The sequence below is a fragment of the Scaptodrosophila lebanonensis genome, unplaced genomic scaffold (assembly GCF_003285725.1).
Source record: "Scaptodrosophila lebanonensis strain 11010-0011.00,11010-0021.00 unplaced genomic scaffold, SlebRS2 tig00001412-arrow-pilon, whole genome shotgun sequence".
Lineage (NCBI taxonomy): Eukaryota > Metazoa > Arthropoda > Insecta > Diptera > Drosophilidae > Scaptodrosophila > Scaptodrosophila lebanonensis.
The window spans coordinates 9279966-9303106 of NW_022060739.1; the positions used below are offsets into that span (position 1 = coordinate 9279966).

Consider the following 23141-nt stretch of genomic DNA (forward strand, 5'->3'; position numbering starts at 1 on the left):
AACAGCTTAGCATTATGCAAGACTGGCCTTAAAAATGTAATTCCTAATCTGAAAACTTTTTGAATGAAATCCTATCATTATATGCTAAAATATTAAGTGGTTATTCGTCGTTGGAGCTGATAAAAAAGACTTTCTTCTAGGTCTAGACAAAAAGTTTCACAGGCCAGCTAAAATGTTAACAAAGATTTGTCTGGTTACTAAAAGTTATCTAAGAATACAACAGCTTAGCATTATGCAAGACTGGCCTTAAAAATGTAATTCCTAATCTGAAAACTTTTTGAATGAAATCCTATCATTATATGCTAAAATATTAAGTGGTTATTCATCGTTGGAGCTGATAAAAAAAACTTTCTTCTAGGTCTAGACAAAAAGTTTCACAGGCCAGCTAAAATGTTAACAAAGATTTGTCTGGTTACTAAAAGTTATCTAAGAATACAACAGCTTAGCATTATTCAAGACTTGGAGCTGATAAAAAGACTTTCTTCTGGATCTAGATAAAATGTTGCTGTTGTTCCTAACACTTTTTGAATGAAATCCCGTCACTATATGCTTAAATATTAAGTGGTTAAAAAGCCTTTCTTCTGGATCTACAAGTAGATAAAAACTTTCACAGGCCAGCTATAAATTTTACAACGCTTTTTCTGGTTACTAAAAGATGTCTGGGAATACAACAGCTCAGCATTATTCAAGACTTGCTGTAAAATTCCATCATTATGTGCTTAAATATTAAGTTGTTATTTGTCGCTGGAGCTGATAAATAGAGAATATTAAGCAGTCGACTAACTAATGCTAGAGCTCTGTCAATTTAACCGAACAACTGCTTAATACTAGAATACTTGTATAATAGCAGCCAAAGGCATTAATTTCTTCTGGGCTTTACTTTGAAATCTAAACAGCAATATAAAAGAATTTAGGTGCGACGACTTTTCAGAGTATTTTTTCCGCACCATACAACACACGATTATTATGAAAAACATATATACATAGATGGATCTACTTTAAAACTCTTACAGGTATGTCACTTACCTTGAACACCTCTGGTGCCCATTTTCTAAACGATTGCTCCTGGCCGCACATCTCATCGCCATACGCAATATTTAGCAGTCGCTCGCCGCCCAGCTCGCCCAATATATTGTCCACATACTGTCCGAAAGCGCAAAAGTTTGGATAGGCCGAAGAGCCCAACGCGAAGACGGCAAAGCGAACATTGGAGAGTGGTCCGAAGGTTTCCTCCGTAAAGGTATCAGAGGTTGAGCCGCGCAGTGAGTCCCAACGATCGATTTTTTTAACTTGTTGCAGCGGCAGCTTCATGAATTCCTGCCGAGAGCTGGCTTTCATGAAGGACTTGGATGAGCCGACGGCAATGCTAGCGAGTAAGAGATACATGGACATGAGTAAAAGGGACCGCATTTATACACTAGAAGAAAAAAGCTGCAAACAAAGAGACTCGGATTGAAATGCGCTGCCTGCTGCTTGCTTTGCTCATATTTCACAAAAGCCCTAACAAAAGGCGTGGGACGCCTGCTGTTGTGCAACAGTGGAGCAACAAAGGACACGGCAAAGAAGGCAACAACAATAGCAAGGCGCTCACATACATACAGCTAAAAATATATATAAGTATATATAGCTGACAGCAAAGCATTTATTACGCTTGTCATTTCATGTAGCAAAACGCAAAATGCGCTGCAAAAATTTGCCAAATACAAATGCACAGCAAAAAGTAAACCCAAAAAGTAAACATTAAACAAAAAAAGTTGCACGGACTTTGCTGCTCGACTCTGTCCGCTCTCGACTAGTCTCGACTTGCGAGCAATTGCTAAAAAGCGTAATCATCCGCTCGTCAGCAGCCTCATCAACAACAGCAACAACAACAACATTTCGCCCAGCATGTGGGCGTGGCATTTGGCCAACTGCGCGCCCCCTCCACAAAGGTTGAGTGATGATTCAACAATGAACAGTGGCAGTTTTTAAAGCGCACGAAGACAACTGCGACTCAAATCCGCTTTGTGGCCATTGCAATGCCAGCTTTCGTACCCCAGGCCCTTTCCCAGAATCTCCTGCTGCTGCTGCTGCTCCTGTTCCTGCCACTGTCAGCTTAAATCCTGCTGAAAACAGAGCACTGGCAGCAGCTTCAATGGGTCTCCTTAACATCTTGCGCTCGCCTGCTGCTGATGGCAAATGCGTTTAAAACTATTTGAGCTGCTGCTGCTCAGCTTGGCTTTCGGGTCAAAGTTTATGGCTATTTGGCAAGTCGTAAAAACCTGTTGATGTTACATAATGAACTGCAAAATGTTCATGTTGCGATGTGCTACATGTTGTAAGTAGCTCTATGGCAGCTCTACTCATGCAGCTAGCATGAGAGGGTATGCTTTACAAGTTGTAGGATAATACGTTTATTAATGTGGCGTTGGGTTGGAAGGACTCCAATTGACTGACCGCAAAGTTGACCAAGCCATGGGTTAGTGTTTGGGGCAGTCGCTCTTTAAAAATATTCTTAAATTATGAGTCAGTTAAGTGTGTATGCTCTAACATTTTTAATTTCAAGCCAATATACCCTTTTGCGCTTTGGACTACACTTATGCTATTGAATACTTTACTTGTATTCAACTCTAAGTTTGTTGAGTTAAGCCTTAAAATGAATTAAAATCAAGTCTCAAAAGAAATGTATATAACAGCTTACTATAAATATAATTGCTGCACCATAGCTCTTCAGTGGCAACATCTGCATTGTTCTACTTGTATGCAATGCTTCTAAGCAACGATTAATGACTTATAGTCTAGGAGTATTTAAAAAAGTTTACTGGCTTGAAATATAGCTACAAATATATGCCTTCAACTTCAAACTTATATTTATAAACGTATACCGGTACAACACTAAGCTCTTTTTTTATCTTATCAAAAACAACTCTTGTTTTTATTTATTTCATTTTAAGATTTCAGACGTTTAACTCTCTGTTGACCTTTAAACAGAGCTCTTAAAAACCAAGTGTTTTTCCATTGCCCGCGTGTAATTTGCATAATACTTTAGAAGAGCGCTTCAGTCCTTTGCTAAAAGGTAATCTTCTCTTGCCAATTACATGAAGAGCTTAAACCAGAAAAGTACAGCAATAGAATAGTTATTGCATTAGCTTGTTATGTTCGATTCAAGTGGCCAGCTCACAATCCCACACACATCCAATCAAGCAAACAATGCTTGTATAGTATAAGTAGGTACAGGCAGTAGAAGCTAAGCCTTGCCCACCTCTGCTATTTGCCTATCGTTTCCATTACCAATACCAATGTGCCAAGTCCTGACCGAGTGTAATACGTCCAGGCACTACAACTGGCTGAATTGAGTCGAGCAGTGTTGAATTAAGCTGAGCTGCGTGCTACTGCTTATCAACTTAATCACACGCTTTTAAGAATAACAACACAAGCAACAAGAACAAAAATCAACACAAGCACACGAACAGGCGGGCGGACAGACAGACAAACGGCCAAAGATATCTCACATTTCATCTTGCTAACTGCAGAGGGCTGGCTACAAGGATGTTGGCAGCCATTGCTGTTGTTGTGCACTTGGCAACCCAAAAGTGCAGCATAGCGTGAAAAGAGTGTCGTAGTTTACAGCTAGACACGCGACGGTGGCAGGTGGCAACAGCAATACAGAAAAAGAGCAGAAAAGAAAACACTAAAAAGCGTGGGAGGTAGAAACAAGCAGTGCTGAAGGATAATTAAAACGCTGGCAAGCTGTGAGAAATTGGCTTGGCTCGGCCAAATCATAAATTCTCATGCAGCCTAAAAGCACGCAACACAATTTTGTGCGCCACGCAAGGGCAGAGCGCAGCATCCCCTGCAGTGAAGGCTCCCTCAGTAATATTCTACAAGGATTCGAATTTGATCATGTATGGAAACATTAAATACTTCTCCAGCTATCGATTATTCCTGGTTAAATAAACTATTTCAAGGTGGCAATAGAGATTTCTCTTGTCTTTTAAAGCTGATTTAAAAAAAAACGAGCGTTTAGAGTAAAAATCAATCATATTTATTGTAGAGTAACAAGTTTTGCAACAAGTACTGCCATCTGGTCAGATATTATTTATATGATCGTCGTTAAAGGCTTTTTATTGGAGTAGCATAGCACAGAAGCCCTGCAAGTCGAGCAACCGCTAATTCTATCTGCCTGTGAAAACACTGAGTTGTTCGTCTACGAATTTTCAAATATTTCAAGCAATACAATCATAAAAATTTATTTAAATTCCTACTGGGTTTTGGTATCATTGAAGCCTGAGTGCGCTGGCTATAAAACCCCATTCTAATTAAGAATTAATAATAAGCTATAATTATTAAAAAAATAACAATGAAAAACTCGAATAGTCTTCAATAAGTTCACCTAGCAGAGGCTCACCTGTATAGTTGTTTTGTGCACTTTAAAAAGCTATTGAAAAAGCTGTTGAAGGGTCGGACAAGTACACATTTATTACAGTACTTTTTTGTTGAGACTGTGTGCGTGTTTTTGTTGTGCTTCATTATGCAAATTCATTGCACTTCGGTATAAAGTAATTGCCAGTTGAAAAATTCTAATAAATGCAACTTTATAAAAACTGTTATGCTCGACACGCCCAACGCTCAGCAATGATGATGGTGATGTTGATGATGACGTCTTTGAGTTGCATGCCAAGTGGCACTTGTGTGCAGTTATGCTAAGCTCGAGGACCAACAGCAGCCAATGCACTCTATGTAGGTGTGTGTGTGTGTGTGTGTGAAGGTGTGCACGCCGGATACGGATGCTGTCAGTCCACACGCACACACAAACACACTGGCAGGGACATAAACACACACCCACACGTACATGAGCCGTCTGCGAGACACTTCAGAGCACACTCACAGGCGTTGATGGCATAATAGACTGCAATTAAGTGAGCCACTTGAGCTGACAAACACACCACAAAACGCTAAGCAGCAGCTGCCAATGTTGTGAGCGGCAACAGCAACTGTGTCATTGAAGTTGATTGTGCACTTTGGGCATAAACATTGCGACTATTTAATGTTTATTTAATGTGACACCCAAATTGGTAGCAATTAAGTGTCCTAGTAAATAAACGTTGTCCACATTTTCTTGCCAATGTCAATTAATTAGTTCCAAAGGCAGTGCAAAACAATACAAATTTGAAAACTACAAGTACTGCCGACTTTTGTGAAAAACAGAATCGATAGTAAAATAAATAATCAGTCTAACTGATTTTTTGCCAGCTATTCGATAGCATTATCTGATACGAATTTTTGGCAAAATACAGTGGGAAACATTTTACAGATAATGTTTATTTGTGTGACAATGCTATATGCATTAATAAAAACAATATCTTTTAAAAAATAACATTCTTTTGCTAGCAATTGTAGCATTTAAGTTGATATTAATAAAACCTTATTCGCATTCGATTTATTTAATAAACATCTGCTCTTCACAGTATCATGATTTGGCAAAACACTCAAAGCAAAATATAATGTTTTAAGCACTACCAAAATTATGACCATATTACAATTAATAAACCTTTGCGTGGTATATTTCCGGCCTACATACAAAATGTAGACATCTAATCTAAGCTATCAAGCGACATTTCGGAATAACTTGCAAACCCATTCCATTTTGGCACACGATTAGGTTCAGCAACCTTCTTTAATCAATTTCAACCCGGTTCTAAAGCAGTTTAGAGACGAAAAAATAACCAACTCTCTACTCTTTAATAATCTAACTGGCCGTTTTTTCTTAATCTAGACTCCTACATCCTTAAACTATTTTGAAAGAACTCTAAAAATTTCAGAGCTTCACTGAATAGGCTGCTCTTCAGAAAATGTATTTTAATTATTCTTTGTCAGAGATATCTAAGTTCAACTCATTTCTAAACACCAAGAAGTGTTGAAGTTTTTGCTTACACATGACATACAGTTTAAAAGAAACCATCAAACTAGAATTTCTAATAAACAGCAAAGTTCCCTAGAATGTACTATGCTGAAATTATTTCAACACTACATGCTCGCCATTAAATACCGAAAAACTCGCAGAAAAATAGCAATTTTTGCATGACTTCAACTATTTCCAAACAATTAAGCAACTATTAAACTTTGCATTGCCAGTCAAATCTCGCCTCGTCACTTGTGGGACTTGTGCGGGGTGGAGGGGTGCCGGCAAAACTTTCGACAAGTTTTTCAAGTTGTGCAGCTTTAAAATGAAATCAATTGAGGCAAACAATTAACAGGAAAGCAATTTCCGAGCGTCAATCGCCTACAGGCAGCCAGTCTTGTAGCCAGTCAAGTGGCAAAAGAACCAAAAAGCAGCTCATATTATGCCTTAAGCCTACTTGTGTATGAATATCCTGAGCTGTTGCTTTAAATTGCACATACTAGTAGCTCCTGACTTGCTAAAAATATTTGAGAAAATCTGACACGTGTAAGATACTCGGCTATTATGCAAGAAAGATGCACAATTCGGGCAAACCACTTATATAATCAAATGGGAGGTGTTAATTGAATAAATTGAACTTTTTAACTGCACTCTTTGATAAATAAATAATCAAAAATACATAAGAGGTATATCATTTTAATTGGATAGAATAGATTGTATTCCTAGCACTTAAATGCAAATATCGGTGAGCATAATATAGTATAAATGGCCGGACGAAATACATTGCTTTTCAAAATGTAAGCAATAAAAACGCTGGTAGTAATTGGTAGTTTAATATTTGAAGGAATTCAAACTATTCATTTAGCTATTACTAGGCGCTTGTGTTTGGCGATTAAGATAGAAAACATAAATGTGAATTAATTCATTTATTTCAATATTTATTTCGTGGCTCTAAGCCGAACACTTTCATTATTTAACCAAGATCTGATTGCAGCCAATTAAAAAATGTTGGACCAATTTCAACAGCAATGTTTGTAATATTGCTTAATTTTAAAAATTAAGAGAGAGACACAATAGGCATTCAGGGAAAGATTTCCCAAAATACAAGAAAGACGATTAGTCTCGTATAAACATAAAAAATAATTCTTATAAATATTGCATGCACTACTTGTACAATCGTTATGCCACACATGTTTAAAATTACATTTAAAAAGTATGTGAATAATTAATATTTTTTCCTAACATCTAACTCAATTTATTTGCATATAAGTGCATTAATTACAGCTGATTGGACTTCAAGATTTGAGTAATTTATGTTAAACAGGAATATAATAAAACATGACATGCGCTTTCTTAACCACAGCATAAAAAATAACCAATAATAAATCATAATAATTGGTTGCCAAGCTGCCAAATACATTGAAAGGCAGGAGAGAGAAAAAAAGACAGACAGACAGACAAACAACCGAAAACATGGCACAGCTAATCCGGAGCCGTAAGCGGCAACAAAAGACGGCCAGCCCTGTTTAGGCATTGTATTGCTTGTTGATTGTTATTATAAGTACAAATTGATAAACAAGCAAACACAAGCACACGCACGATTATGGCAACAAAATGTTGGCATTAATTTTAATAAACACACAGAGCGTAGCATTTAAAGTCGCGAAGACTCGAAGCTTTCAAGGTCCCACAGGCAATTTTTGAACAGACAGGACCGCCGCATGTCGCTTAACATGTTTTATTGAATTGCCACACATTGCCAGGCATCTGTCGATATTCTACAATACTCGCACAGCGGCTTTCGTATGAATTTTCAATTTCACTTTCAACAACATGTGCAGTTATAAATTTAGCCATACACGAGAGGATAAATGTACAGACATGTGTGTGCCTCTGTGTCTGTATGCGTAGCATACTAAGTTGTCAAAGTTGTCAACCGGAAATCCCCTTTACATCATAAAAAAGACACAACACAGGCGCACACACAGAAACGGAAATATCGAAATAACAAAATTATTGTTATTGTTTGGGCGGCAGGCAAAGGAAATTGCGCGGATTTTCCTACATGACGCAGAGGCACGCACTTAAGAAAATGTCTAAGGGTGTGTGAGTGTATTTTCCACACATATGTATATGGAAACGTAAAGGAAGCATGTATTAGCAGCAGATATCTGACAACAACGCCCAGCTCCCAATTAATAAAAATAACAAATTTAAAATATGCCCTGTGGCCATAAAAAAGTTAACGTAACTCCAAAATTCTGAGTAAAGTAAAAACCTAATAATGTCAATTAAGCGTAATTAAATGTGAACAAGTGCTTTTTATTCTTTGAAATTGTAAGCTTCGTTATACGTTATATAAAGTTTCCAGCTAGACTTCATTAGTACTCTGAAGTTTATGATTACAGAAAATCAATGCACACTATATCTGAAATTATCTGTTTTTTCTTGCAAGAAAATTAACTCCTGTTTGGACCTATATTTTTCATTCCTTGCTAACTTAAAGGTAATAACAAATTACTTGTATAATAAAAAGCACGAAAATGGCAGATCAAAGGGGGTTTCAACTCAACGCTTTATTCCTCATTAATCACATCACAGGTTGGGATGTGTATTATTTTCCTTAATACCTAACAACATCGATTATAGTTTCATCTATCATTCGTAACAATCCCCTATTTAGTACTTAAGAGCTTTGGGTTAAACATAATTAGCGTTGTTAATTGTGGTGAAAATATGAGTGTAGTTGTAAGCGGCTTTGCTAACAGTCTCTAGAAATCCAACGGCCAATTGGCAAATCAGTGTTAAAGATGTGTTTAATTTTTAATGCAGCTTTATGCTCGTATATACCGACAAATCAAGTAATTATTTTATATCAATTTTCATTTGATTTCCCTGAAGTTGTTGGTTGCACAACTAACCTATTATAACAAAAGCGCATATTTTTATATTATTTCTTGAAATACAACTTCGCTAATCGAACAGAAAAGTGTGTAATCTACGAACACTCGTTGGTAGACCTGTTTTGTGCTTATTCGCTTAAAATTTTGGAAAAGCATAAAAAAATTCTCTTTTGTGACATAAATTGATTGCTAAATTATCATTAGAATTTAATATAAACAAGTGCCCTTCCTCTACCTTTGAAACTTGAATAACTGGCATATTGATCAACCACTGTACAAAGGTCGGGTTGGCTATCAGACTTGTCAAAAATTTAATTAGTTGCAAGAGTTTTAAAATTTTTCCAACAGGCAGTCAGGCAGGCAGGCATTTTATGAGCAGCGCCGAAGAGTATGCAACGGAAAATTATCAAAAATTGTACGCATACAGCCCGTTGTCCAGCGTCTGACATTTACATAAGCCGCCTTGTTTTACGAAATTGGGCGACAATAAAAGCTAATGCTGAGCAAATTATGGACGCTTTGTGTCCTGCGCCTTTCCCTTTGGGAAAAACTTGCTTGAAAGGCAATTTTGTGGCCGCTTTTTATATAAATTTCGCATTATGGGGGTACTCGTATATGAAAAAACGTTGCAAAATTGATTTATATGAAATTTATGCAAAGCCGCTGCTGCAGACACAGCATTAAATTTATTGACTTTTTATTAGAGCTTAAAGCTGGCACACTTACCTGGAATCCTGCAGCCCATGCTCGCCCGACTCCTGCACTCGCATCGCATACAAATCCTGTGAGAACAGCTGTAAGGCAATGGAAAGCATTTAGATATCATTAAGCAGCTCCTTAGTGCTTAAATCGGGTCATTAGTGCTGCCTTAATGCGCAATTGACGTGTCGATAGCAATTTTCATAAACGTTGCTTCAGTTGATGTAATTATTTGTGCAGATATGTTCAATATCTTGGCACTCACCTCGCCGTTTTCCGGTGGATCTCCATTGCCAAAGGTCGAGGCCACCACAATCAGCAATGCCTCATGCTCGATGGAGGATATATCATAGTCGGACATGCAATATATCTTAATGAATAAACAATGTTTAGTTAACTTTGTTTGTAGTTTTCGGCCAGGCCAACAGCAAAATGGCCAACACTTTAATGTTCATTGCTGTGCCAATTATCTTGACCTCACGCACAGCTTTAATGAGCTGCCCAAATATCTGTGTGTATTTGTATGTGTGTGTGTGTTTTGTCGCACACAATGACACCTGAGCTCACGCTCGATTTTTGGGCTACTTATCTATTTGGCAACAGACCAGTGCCAGCTGCTTTTTATGCTAAGTCTGTGTGGCTTAAATGTAAATGGACACTCACATGGCTCTAATGCGCTCTAATGAGGAGCGTTCTACAACCTAAGCTGACGACCGCTTGGCCACAGTTTCCTTTATGCTAATTTTTGCCACGTGGCTAATGTGTGTGGCCGACCACAGCATCTTTCTATATATATTTTTTCTATCCATTTTTTTATAATGAAAATGTTGCCGTTTAAAAGTGCAGGTTTTTTAGAGTCATTTAAACTAGACTTTTAAATATTATTTAATGGAGATTCTTATAAAGTGTTTGGAGTATGAGATAAGTAAACCAATAATCAAATATCATCGACTTCTTTGTTCGAAAAGATTTTAATATTCAATTGAATTAAAACTGAGCTCTAAATTTATTATCCCATACATCCGTGTACATTTAAAAGCTACTCTTTTTACTTGCATTTAAGGTTTGGTTCCCTTTTGGCCCTGCCAATCATTTTTATTTGAAAATTTAAACTTACCTGGGCATTGAATGCATGTCCCAGTAGCTCGCATAATTGCTTTGCATACTGTTCCGATTTTCCAGTCTCTGTGGCATACAATACCGTCGCCTTTATGCGTTTCGACAAGGCGCGCCCGAACAGCTTCGATGTAAATTTCACAGCCCTGTCAGAGAGGAAGAAGAAGGCGACGAATTAAAGAGCGGCAGCTGTAGAGTTTGAAGATACGACGGCAAACGCTGTATCATATACATATTCATAAGTCTTTTGTTAAAGCTTCAAAAACAGACACTAACATACACACACACACACTTAAAACGTTGCAGCGCCGTCAGCATCAAAGACACTATTACAGTTATAAGCCTTTTATGTGATGTAATAGCTCACATATGTGGTCGCTTGATTGACAAGCTATATAATTGGAAATTGTCGGCAGGACAAGCACACACAGAACAGCAACAAAACTAAAGTGAATAAATAGTAAAAATGTTAGCACATGAATGCCAATAAGCGACTGCGAGTTACGCCATTTTTATTGCAAGAGCAGCAGGAGCAGGCGATGCTTTAAAGATTCGAATGAAGCGTAATATAACATTTTATGTACATAACGCCATTCCCCATAAAACCAAATGAGAACAAAACAAAAATGTTGACGTTGCGAGTAGACAGCAAAGAAAAGTGGAACAAAAGCTGTTGCTTCAATGCGCCCAAGGCTGCGAGACAAACACTTGAGGCCCAGTGCGACACAGTGCGTCAAACTCAAATAAAAATCAATGTGCACATATTGATTTTCATTAAATGATTGTCTGTACTTATTTCTAGATCTAGGATTTGCCATGAAAAAGTTCATAAATATCACATTCTTTATTGGGTGCTTATAAAACATTTCTTTTGCAAGTTCCAGGTCTGACCTCACTTTCTTTTCATAACCGAACTGCAAATAAACAGAAATCTTTCAAGAGAGGCAGTAGATGTCTGTATCATCAGCAGACTCTAACATTAATAAAACTTTAATTATTTGTCATAACACTTCATACTCTTTTAGACACACTTCTAACCAGATTAAGAAAATGGGTTAACAATTTGAATTGTTCATTGCTTGCTGTTTCCTTTCGTTGCTGCGGTCTGCTCTAGAGATCATCTTTGGTCAAAGCTTTTGAAAGGCCTCACCATATACGAGTTTGTACATGTATACAATGATTCGTTTCTAATTGCAAGCTCATTCTTAGAGCTGAGGACTGCATATACCAATAAATTATCTTAAAAAGAATTTGCTTTATCTCAAGCTATAGCCCACTGTGCGTTGTCTTCAAGCCGCATTGTGTCTGATTGTGTGACTATTTCGGCACTGCTGCTGCTTGTGACGTTTGCGCAAATGAGTTAAACTACTTTTCAACTAAAATGAGGAGACGGCGACACGCCCACTGTCGCAGTTGTGTGCTCGTTTTCAGCTCAACTGTAATTCAATCTTGCGAGCATGTGAACCAACAACAACAACAACAACAGGGGGCGCTTTCGACTTTTACACGTTCTGTTGCATACTTTTATGCGCGTCCATACAAATATAATTTCATTTTCATAAACTTGTCGATGTCAGCGCGTTGATTTAATTCCATTAAGGCGCGTGCTGAAACAATTAAACTTAATTATGTCTCTGCCTATACACATACATATGTATATGTAGAGTATGTACTTCATATCTGAGTGTGATTATGTGTGCGTGTTGATCTTTCAACGCCATTCATTAAAACGTTGTTTAACCACTCAGCGAAAACTGCGCAGCCTAATGAAACTTTTATGAAGTCGCATAAATGCCAGTTTATCATTTAAATTGACAAGTTTTTCATAATTTCATTTCATTTGCACTGCATTTTTGCCCTTTTCACTGCTCTCTGCATTTACACTTGTTGAGTGGCGTAATGCGGCGGCTCTGCATATTGCGACAAATTAAAAATAATTAGCTGGCAAAAATGCGCAAGCTGGTTGACTGACCGAGTGCATTAATGTACGTGTATAACGAGTTGAAAACACTGGCGTTAAATAAATATGTATCAATATAATTATTATTTAACAACTCATTAAATTGCCGTTTGTTTATCGCGTGTTCAACATATAGTTATAATATTGATATCATGTTGTTTGTCAATCATTGTAATGCTTGATTATTTTAATTAATGCAAATTGTTCGTGTATACATTTTTCACACACAATTGCGCGATTGCAAGTTGCCTTGAAAACGTTAATAATGCTATTAATTTGCTGTGAAATGATAACTTAAATGGAGAAAGAATTTTAATGATATATAAGAAAATAGTTTGCTGCATAAAATGCGTTAATGAGTTCTTTGGAGTCCTTTGTGGAAAGCTTATGAAGTCTTAGCCTAAATGTTAGTTAAAACTTTAAACAGTGGCATAATAAAAGGCAATTGTTTTTGTACAGTTCGTTGTAATTTAAAACAGAAACCAATTGTGCCATGATGGAGTATTTAGTTATTAAAACGTCTGATGTTTTGAAATATCCCATCCATCAACGACGCGTCAGCGCCAAAAACTCACAGCTCAGCTCAGGATTATGATTCAAGAGCTGACTTTGAAGATTTTAAATACGCACTAAAATACAATAGAACTTGGTGGCATGGCAGTAATACTTAAGGCCTTGGTAGACCGCAAATTGATTGCCACATAGCTTTACGAAGACTTAATAAATGAGAATATGTGCTGCAATTGGTCAACTGATTAGTGATTATGAAATATGTAGGCAGTTCTTAATAACATCAATTAAGGTCTTATTCTTAACAAGCAACCAAAATGTACAACTGCCCACTAGAACGACATTTTATAGACAAGAAGACACCAGACTTTGTTAAGTGAATAAAAACTTGCACACATTTCCATTGCCAACTAAACATATTTTGATAAATCCTTAGAAGCGCTTACAAAACGTCACAGACTTCACATACAAAGCTGCAGTGAAAATATTGTTTATAATACGAGTAACAATGCAAATAGCAAACAAAATATAAAGAATCAAATTTTGCAGTCGAGTTGATGGCAGGGACAACAACAACGAAAACGTCAACAACAATGATGAAGACGCTGGGCGAGATCGTCGACAACCGGTAGCAATAAACCACAATCCGTGTAATCTACTTAAAGGCTAATCCCAGCTGATGCTGTCATGTGACACGCTACAGTCGCAGTTTAAATACACACACACACAATACGTATATACGACAGTGTTTGCCATCAGCAAGCAAAAGGTTGTGAGCATTTTCACGACTGCACGTAATAGAAGAGGAGCCGGAAGGACGAGGTCTGCTTAAATGGCTAAAGGTAATGGTAACGAGTACTTACCTAGCGATTTGTTTAAAATTAAATTTACGTCTTGGCTTTTTGCCTTTGCTCTCGCCACGTCCCTTTTTCCAGATGTGCGTACGCCAGGCGGGGTCCTGATATTCAAACGAGGGCTTTAGATAATACAGAGCCATCTCCTGATGAAACACCGGCGTTATGGAGCCGGAAAGTGGCGGAACAATCCATATCCAATCGGCGGGGCAGCCATTTCTGTGCAGAAATAAGAGCAAGAGATAGAGAGAAGCGGAAAACATTTCACTGTTATTGCTGCTGTTTGTTCTTCATCTCTAGCCCCTTTTGTGCTCGCTTATTGGAAGTAATTGACATAATGCCTTAGCATCGAGCTAATGGCTGACTCTATACGTTTCCCCCCAATTCATCCTGGTGCCCTTTATTGCCACTGGCTTAATTGAAGGCAATGAGATACAAAATGTTAGTTTCGTCCTGCCAAACACATTCGCATAACAACAGCAATCTAGCAGAGACAAAGCGCTCTGTCTAGCAGAGGCAAAATGCAAATTGGCTTTAATTGAAATATGTATGGCCCCTATTTTTAGACACCGAATGCCAACTCTGTTGTCTTCCAACTTTTGCGTATCTCTGTGCACGAACGGGTATTAATGGCATGTTCCCAAAATTGACTTAATTGTTGTTCTTATGGTTGTGGGCGATAAGAATAGCAGCATTTTGTATTTTAAAGTCGAGCAGCTTAGGTATTTGATTTAGCAGTAAACGGCAGTAAACATTATTGGAAATAATGTGTTGGGTGCGACTTTCAAATGTTCGGAATAAAGATAAATGTTTTGCATACATAAATAACTACATATATAGAAAACAGGCTGAATTTTGTTTATGCTGCTGAATGAGCATTTTCTCTTTAAATTTCCAAACTCTTATGTACCAGCAACTTGTTATAAATTCTTAACAAGGTGTCTTGCATCCCCGATTTTTAGCTAAAACATAACTAAAGGTTGTCGCCTTGTCTGCCATTTAAATTGTCATCACTCTTCATCCAGCAGCAAACTGTCGAATAACATCTATATTTGGCAACTCCTGAAACTCTCGAACTGCCTTAGTCATACATATACGAATATGTAAGTATGTTTGTGCAGCTGGCGAATTGTTGCCAGTTTTGGCTAATTTATGGCTTGTCGAAGCAATAAATACGCGCCCCGAACGATAAAAGTTCAAAATGCCTCCACAAATAAAATATGAAAAATGATCAAATAATTTCTGTACATAGCACCTGCATGTGGAGAAAGTTTGACATATTGTGTGAAAGCTACTGAATGCATGGTTATGAGGGAGTGAGTGAGTGTGTGAGTGTGTGTGTGTGTGTGTGTGTGTACCGCCATAAGTGCTGGCAACAGCAAATTGAAAACAATAAATTTAATTCGCGCCTGCATGATAAAAACCAGCATGGCGGGCACTGACAACAACCAACAGGAAGAGTTTTGCGAGCTGAGCGAGTCCTTCTCTCTCTCTGTATATGTGTGTGCACATGTGTGTAAGGGTAGATGTCTGTGCGAACGGAAGTCAAATAAAACACGTCAAGCCATAAAGTTGCGGCTGTGATATGCCATAAAGCGAACAGCCATACACAAAATAAAAAATAAATATTACATACTCGTATACGCCACTTGGAAAAAATAAGTAACAGGAAACTATGCGCATCCTTTTGCGCTTTAAGCTCATATCTTAATTACCCATCAATCCGATTATAACTCACCGCAGCTTCGACTCATTCTCGAAATGCTTCATGAAGCTCTCGCTGGCCGTGTGATGATCGACAATCGTCACATTCCGACTCTGATATGAATGCAGCACGGCTATATTCATCTCCACAACCGCCTTATCCTTCCACAGTGAGGTGGGTGTGCGTGTGTCCAGATTCATCCTCAGAGCCATTGTCTGTAAGCAAATATAAAACAACAACAACTTTCATTTCCCCATCTCTCCACATTGCTGCAAATTGTTAAATATTGTGGCTTTCACATAAGTGTTTGTGCAGGTCGTTTCTAAAATTGAAAATTACTGCCAGTTGTGCCAACAAATTTGCAACAAGTTGCATGCATTTTGCTGTTGCGGTCAATGAGCAACACACACACACACTTAGATGTAGAAACCCATATATTTGTTATTGATTTATGCTCGTTTACAACCACAATTTACGCAAAGCGCACAGTGGTTAAGAAACTGGTGTGAATAAACCATTTAACACTCTATAAAAATTATTAATTAATTACAAAATATTGGTTGCACAAACATCATACTTTAAAGAAGTGTTTTTTAATGTTTTTTACATTTTTTATTTTTTCATTCATTCATTGTTTTTCAAACCAAATCATGTTAAAAGGAATTCCCTAAATTTGTATTACTGTGCAGTCTGTAATGCCATTTGATTTGCATAAGCCTACAATTAAAATAATATTTAATGCCAACACATTTGGAACATCACTTGAATTGCCAGGCAAAATGTTTCCACATGGCTTTAAATTTAATTGCATTTCATGCAGTGGTTGGCAGTCCAGATTGAACGAGCAATTTGTTGTTCATTTAATTTTAATACCCACTTAACAATATTTGCAACTTTTGCACCTTCACGCACATTTAAACCGCTTAAGAGCCGAAAGCCAATTTGTTCGACACTTCAAGGATGCGATGCCAAGACAACAGGACAGAGTTGGGCATGCATGCACTTAAGCCTCCATCGGGCGAGCATGTAACAAAAATGAAATGAAACACCAAAGGCTTTGTGCTGCAGTCTCTGGAAATTGTGAAAGCGTACATTATGGGAGCGTCTCTCTTTTATAATGAAATAAATGCCGGAACGTCGTCGCCATTCTGTGCGCCACATCAGGGACATTAAACAGCAAGGACAACGCTGCAACGTTGGCATCCTATCAATAATGAAATTACAATATACTTTGCAATTTTTATTCACGCTTTAATGTGGCTGCAGTTTCTCGCAATTTTCATTTATGTACTCGTATAATAATATTCAAAATATAGTATTCATAAATTCGACTCACCTCCAACATATTACGACGATTTGTGTCGCATAAATTTCGGGAGCCAATCTCCGTTGACATGTACCAACCGCTGAATGTGGTTGCCGTAAACTGAATGCCACCCACATCGAAAAGCATGCCAGAGACGGCGGGCAGCGCATACCAACGTAAGCCCAAATCGGTGAACCACTCGAATCTGTGTGGGGCAGAGACAGAGAAGGGCAACAGAAAGCAGAGCTTTAAAAATCTGTTTGGCTAACAGCGCCAGTGTGTGTGTGTGTGTGTGTGTGTGGGTAGCTGTCTGTGTCATGTTGTCTGTTGACATTGTCAGTGACTGCAACTGCGGCCAGTTGATGCAAATCCTTTCGATACATTTGTCATAACTGTGCAGAGAAAAAAATTGAAAGAAGCAATCTAAACAAAAATCGATACTAAGCGGTGCCGTATGGCTAGTTTGGAAATACTTGCATTAAAATAAACAGATATTTTCTCTTTTAAGGAGGTTTGTTGTATTTTTTATGCAACTCCCAGCATGATGACTTGCGACGTATCTGTCTAATCATTCATTATTTCCGCCTTAAAGTCTTCAAAATTTGCTCCGTAGTTTCTACTCTATTTAATGTATCTGAAGGCCTGTTTTTGAAATGGACAGCAATATTTATGTCAGAGTGAAAATATTGACATTTAAATATCAGTGTATTTTGGCCGCGTGACACTGACAATTTAACGAGATTCGTTTATATAAAGCGCTTTTCATACAATCCCCACTCCATGCCTATTGCTGATAAATAAACACCTTATAATCTCAATATTAAATTACCGAAGTTTTAGATGTGTAATTAAAATGCTGTTAGTAGTTATGACAATTTTGCTTACACGCCTTACACACAGTTCAATGCGGATCCATCTTATCAAAGCAGTCACAGATTGCGTTTGCTAGGTGATCCTTTCTAACATTTCCATTAAAATAGCATACTTTTAAAGCTAAACCAGCGACCTATTGGGTCAAAGGATATTGGACATTGGATGTTGGAGTGACAAGTATTCTCAAGAGTAAAATAGTACCAGCTACATCTAATGCCTACACTCGTTAATTGCATACTTTCTTGAAACTATTACTGTTTAAATATATTAATTTTAAAGAAGCATTAATTTCAAGTGCTTCAAAACCTAAATAATTATTTACAAATAAAATAATGTCACACAACATTTTCAAACATTGTTCAATAACTAATAGTTCCTAGGCCCAGCACTTTACTATAATTTACGTTAAAATAGACACATAAGAAACGAAGAAACTCCGCTGCGAAAAAAGATAGATAATAAGAATGAATGTTAGTATAAGTCTAAAAAATGTGCTTAATTTTTCAAGTCTTCTAAAGAAGTGGCTTATTTCTTTTTAATTTTTCTTCAGTGAGAAAGAGCTTTATCTTATCTAATGGCGACATTGTTGTGCCACTCAACAATATTTTATACATATAATTAACGCTTTTTACATGCTTTGAAGCCTATATTAATATGCTCTGCCATAGATATCATTTTATTAGTATTCCAAAATCCTTCCCTGACCTATTTTTCTATTAGTGTGTGCAGTGGCGTGTTAGTGTCACATAAAATTTCAGCATTGACATTTGCAAATATTGATAAACTTTCACTCACTTGGGGTGACTTAATGGAACTTCCAATATTAATTCTGGCGGATAATCAAAATAGTCCGGATCATGTCCATTGGCCGACACAACCAGTGGCAATATGTCCCAATTGCCACCCTTGCTCTTCCAGCCCAGCTTGATGCAAACCTTTAAAATAGAGAGAAAAAATTGAGTGAAAAATAAATACAATCGAAAATCAAACACACACACACTTGTGTCTCTGCGTTGCACATAAAAAGTGACATGTGTAAAAATAAATGGCATACTTTCGGGCGCTTTTACATGCATATATAGTACATATATCAGAGGCCATGTCGGAAGACCGCAGGCGGGCCTACCACACACATACACACGTTCTATGTTTCTCGCAGTTGTTCTTGTTGTTGTACTTATTGACAGCTTTCTGTTGTTTGTTCAGTTTTTTGCGTATTTAAAATGAGATTTATTATGCGAACGTACTATATATGTATATGCTTCAGATATATATATATGTATAGCCTTTGTCAGCTGGTTAACGATGCACCATTTGTTGTCTGTTGTTACTTTTTTTCAACTTGTTGGTCTAACGCCGAGCTGTGCGCATTGTTGAGGGAATTGTTTGCAAAGACAGCAATTGATGTGTGCAAATTGTTTGCTAACATATGTTCGCTATATAAATCCATCTATACACAAATAAAACCACATGTAATACCTAGCTTGTGTGATTCAAAGCACAAAAAAGTAGCTCACAATCGGTTTAAATTGAATTTCTTTAAAGTCAGTTTGGTGTGATATATGGCTAACAGTTTCAACTGTTTGGTAGCTGCTTAGTTTATAATTTCCTTTACCTTTTATATCAATAATATAAATCATAAAAATTTGATTTAATTTTATTCACTTCCATTTAAAGCTAAAGACTGCACTGCAAAGAAAATTTGAACTATTTCATCCATTTTTTGTTAGCTTATAAGAATAATTACATTTCTGTTTTATTCTTATTGGGAATTTAATATTTTTGTAGAACTCTCTTCATTTTAGTCCACTTATGTTTTCAATTCTGTTAAATACTCAACTACTTGTTAACTCTTTCCAAAAATCTAAGCTCTGAAGCTCTTGGTAAGTTATCCGTTTTAGCCACATAGCTGACATTGTTTACTTCCAACAAAGCTATAGGAAAACGATAATAGTGGACTGCGTCTTAATCGAATTAAAATATTGCATTTCTCGCAAATTTGTGCTTCTATTACCTTTTTCCAAAAGGCAGCATCAGCAGATAGCCTGCCGTATAAGAACGTTGTCAGCTGCCACAGCAAAGGGCTTTATTGTTTTCGAATTCTTGTGCAGCCAACTGCTTCTTGTTTTTCAGTATAATTTTCTTGATAAAATGTTTTACTCTCTCAATTTTAGAACTTTCTTTCAATCACTTTTTTTCATGAATGGTCCTTAGTAGAAAACTTGTCTTCACGCCGGGTTTGAAGCAAAAGCATTTACTGAGCTATATTTCGCTTTATATTTAGCACTCAATGTTTTTTTTTAATATTTATAATAATTATAACTTACCTCCGTAAACTCCACATTCATGGGATCACCTATAATTTTGCCATCGGCTTGCTTATAACCCGCATAGGAAATAAGCTGACTATTCCAAATGCGATAATCATGGCGTGCATCTGTGCGTTGTGGAAATATCGTTATGGCTGATCTGAAATAAGCAATTAAGCAACATAATAGACAAATTAATGAAGATTGCCTGGTGGACAATTATTACTCATAAACTGGCTTAAATACAGCATAAAGTATTTATAGTTATTGTGCGAGAGACTTTCAAAAGGCAACACATGGCGCCACAACAGCATGAATTGCTAACTACAAAAGTAAATATTTATGCACAAAATAAGCCAAAAGAGCTCTCGCACACAATGTTGCAAGTTCAAAACTTAAAACAACTTTCGTGTCATAAGCCGTCTTAAATGGTTGGCAGAATGAAAAGTGCAGCAATTTTGGGGCAATTGAGCTGTACTCTAGATGCTGCCTTTCGAATATTTATTGCCGAAAGCTTCAAAATTCACAGCCAATTAGTTGAAACATTATTTTTTTGCAGCAAATTCAAAAATATCGCGTTTTCACGCTAATAATGTGAATTGAGTGGATTATGTGGAAAATGGATTGGACACACTAATGCCTGTATGCTGCCAATGGAAGTTTGAACATTTTTGCAATTTTCATAGAGACACAAAAAGCATTAGCAAATTTCAAAATTACGATAATTTTCACCATTTGAGCTTAACAATCTATGCGCTTAGCGTGAAATGAAAAAATATATTGATGGCCCTCTGCAGTTTATTTGCCTGTTTTGCTTAAATATTTGTGCATGAAACTATTAATACGATGGTTTTGGTAAACTACAATTCTATACGCCTCTCAAAGATAATACTGCATCTATTGTATATAGTTTTTCCACAGCAAATTCTTTTGTCAGATATTTTTTGTATAAATTAAGAAACATTAAGAATATTATTGCGAATTTCCAGCTAATTGTTAATCTATTTCCATAAAATGTTTATTAAATCGTTACCTTAGGTTGCCTTTATTTGTCGCATATTTGATATGATTACAAATAGCTTCAAACATGCCGCTGGTTGTGGTCACATATCGGCAATCAAAGACCTGTAAAAAACAAAGAAAAATTCATTCAATAGATGTGCAAAATATTACAGATATACATAGTCATATAATATGCCCCGCTACCTATCTAATAAATCACACACGCTAAACTTTTTATACCAATCGCTAAATACTCAAAAGTTTAAATTAACTAAAAAAAACAATACAACTAAAAGTTAAAACAATCGTTGGACATGCATTTTAAGTGAAACATAAACAGCGCTGGTCAAACTTTCATAGAGCGCAGAGTAAATGAAATCAGTTTTTGTTGGCGAGCATACAGGGCGTATGATTAATGTAGCACAAGTTTCAAGAGCGTAGATTTGAGTTCGGGTTTTTTTGGGGAGGGCGCTTGTTACAAAAACAGTTACACGTTGTAGCAACAATAATGTATGTATGTGTGTTTGCTTGCTTGTTTGTTTGCATTTGAACAAGTTGTTTTGTTGTTTGTAACACCACGCTGGCACGAGTATGTTAGGCACAAAAAATTGCAGCCCTTTTTTCAATTATTACACTTGAATGCATCTCCATAGTCTCAGGCGACGAATCGTTGTACCAAAATAAACATACTGGCTACATAAAGTTGTCGTCTGTTCTTTCTTCAATACTCTGGCAAAGTGAAGTTATACAATTTTGAATTGGTTTTTGTAACAAAAGCAGAGAAGTTATATATGTGTTTATATACGTGTGAATAAATCAGCTTGTTAGTCCATCTATCTGCTTTATTATTAACTTGTATCATAGCAAAGTTTTTGTTTTCTTTTGGATGTTAAATAAGATAAGTGTCTAGCCTAATGCCGTAGATGTCCATCTCATTAAAATTGTCATTGAAAAGCAGCTCTTCACTTCTCATATATCTTTAAAAATTTCAATAAAAATTGTGAACGAATTAAAACCTGTTTCTTTTAAAGCTTAAATTCGAGCGATCTATTAAAACATGTTGTTTTCTAATAAAAACAAACTACTACTTCTTATAAAACAAGCAACATTTGTACATGATTTAATGATATATTTATATCCATCTATAACTTTTGCAGAAATTATTTTCCAAGAAAGAAAATCTTACTAAAAAAAATGTTTTCTGTTTACGCAAATTATAGCTGGAATAAAACAGTTTTTAATATTTTACAGATACCCTTAAAACTTCCTTTTATGACAATCTCAGCTTAGACCAACTCGATTATTAAATCCAACGGCTTTGATAGCTGAAATAATGCTTTAAATGTATTAACAGATATACAATGATTTTTTTTTTTTTTTGTTTTACGCATTCACACTCGCCTATTTGTGGTTTGAAATTTCAAAGGCACCAGATGGACTTTGTATGTTTATTGGACCCAAAGCTTGTCAGCTGTGTGGAAACGAACACATAAGTAGGTCGTTGGTAGGAATAGACAAGAACAGAAGCAATTCGAATGTTCCCATTTGCACCTTCAATCCCTTAATTTTTTTGCTCATCAATTTCATTTTGATTTTCTGCTGTGCTGGTTTTTCAAGAGGAGCGCACTCCTGATTTGTTTTTGCTTAGCCAGGGCTTAGCTTTTACTCTACACGACTAGAGTGTGTGTGTGTGTGCGTAGAACGTTTTTCTAATTAAGTTTATAAACTGGTCAAGGGTTCAAGTGTGCGCCCCAACACGTGCTTAACACGTTCATATATGTACATACATATATACATATGTACGAATATGTACATGTATTTGTTGGAGTGTACTCATTTCGTTTACAACAAAGTTTGTTTCGCAAGTGTTATTGGATAACTTTTGAGTTGATATTTTTGAAAGTCATGGCGTAAAATTAAATTATCATAGCACATCCCGAATAGCTGGAATACATTTTTGCGCATAATCATTTTAAAGCATAGCAAAAATAGTTTTGCATAGACTTGGGCTTCTTTTACTTTG

General features: G+C 36.6%; 1 protein-coding gene across 1 annotated transcript in view; it reads right to left on the reverse strand.

Annotated features, from left to right (window-relative positions):
• The window catches only part of LOC115630966 (nitric oxide synthase), a 36840-nt gene that overhangs the window by 3424 nt on the left and 10275 nt on the right, over positions 1–23141 (reverse strand). The window contains exons 5-14 of the mRNA XM_030527545.1: positions 21150–21241; positions 20135–20276; positions 18603–18742; positions 16965–17139; positions 15662–15843; positions 13933–14142; positions 10601–10745; positions 9749–9853; positions 9511–9578; positions 1027–1366 (exon numbers count right to left, since the gene is read on the reverse strand). Of these exons, the coding sequence (XP_030383405.1) occupies positions 1027–1366; positions 9511–9578; positions 9749–9853; positions 10601–10745; positions 13933–14142; positions 15662–15843; positions 16965–17139; positions 18603–18742; positions 20135–20276; positions 21150–21241 (1599 nt within the window). The remainder of the gene's footprint in view (positions 1–1026; positions 1367–9510; positions 9579–9748; positions 9854–10600; positions 10746–13932; positions 14143–15661; positions 15844–16964; positions 17140–18602; positions 18743–20134; positions 20277–21149; positions 21242–23141) is intronic.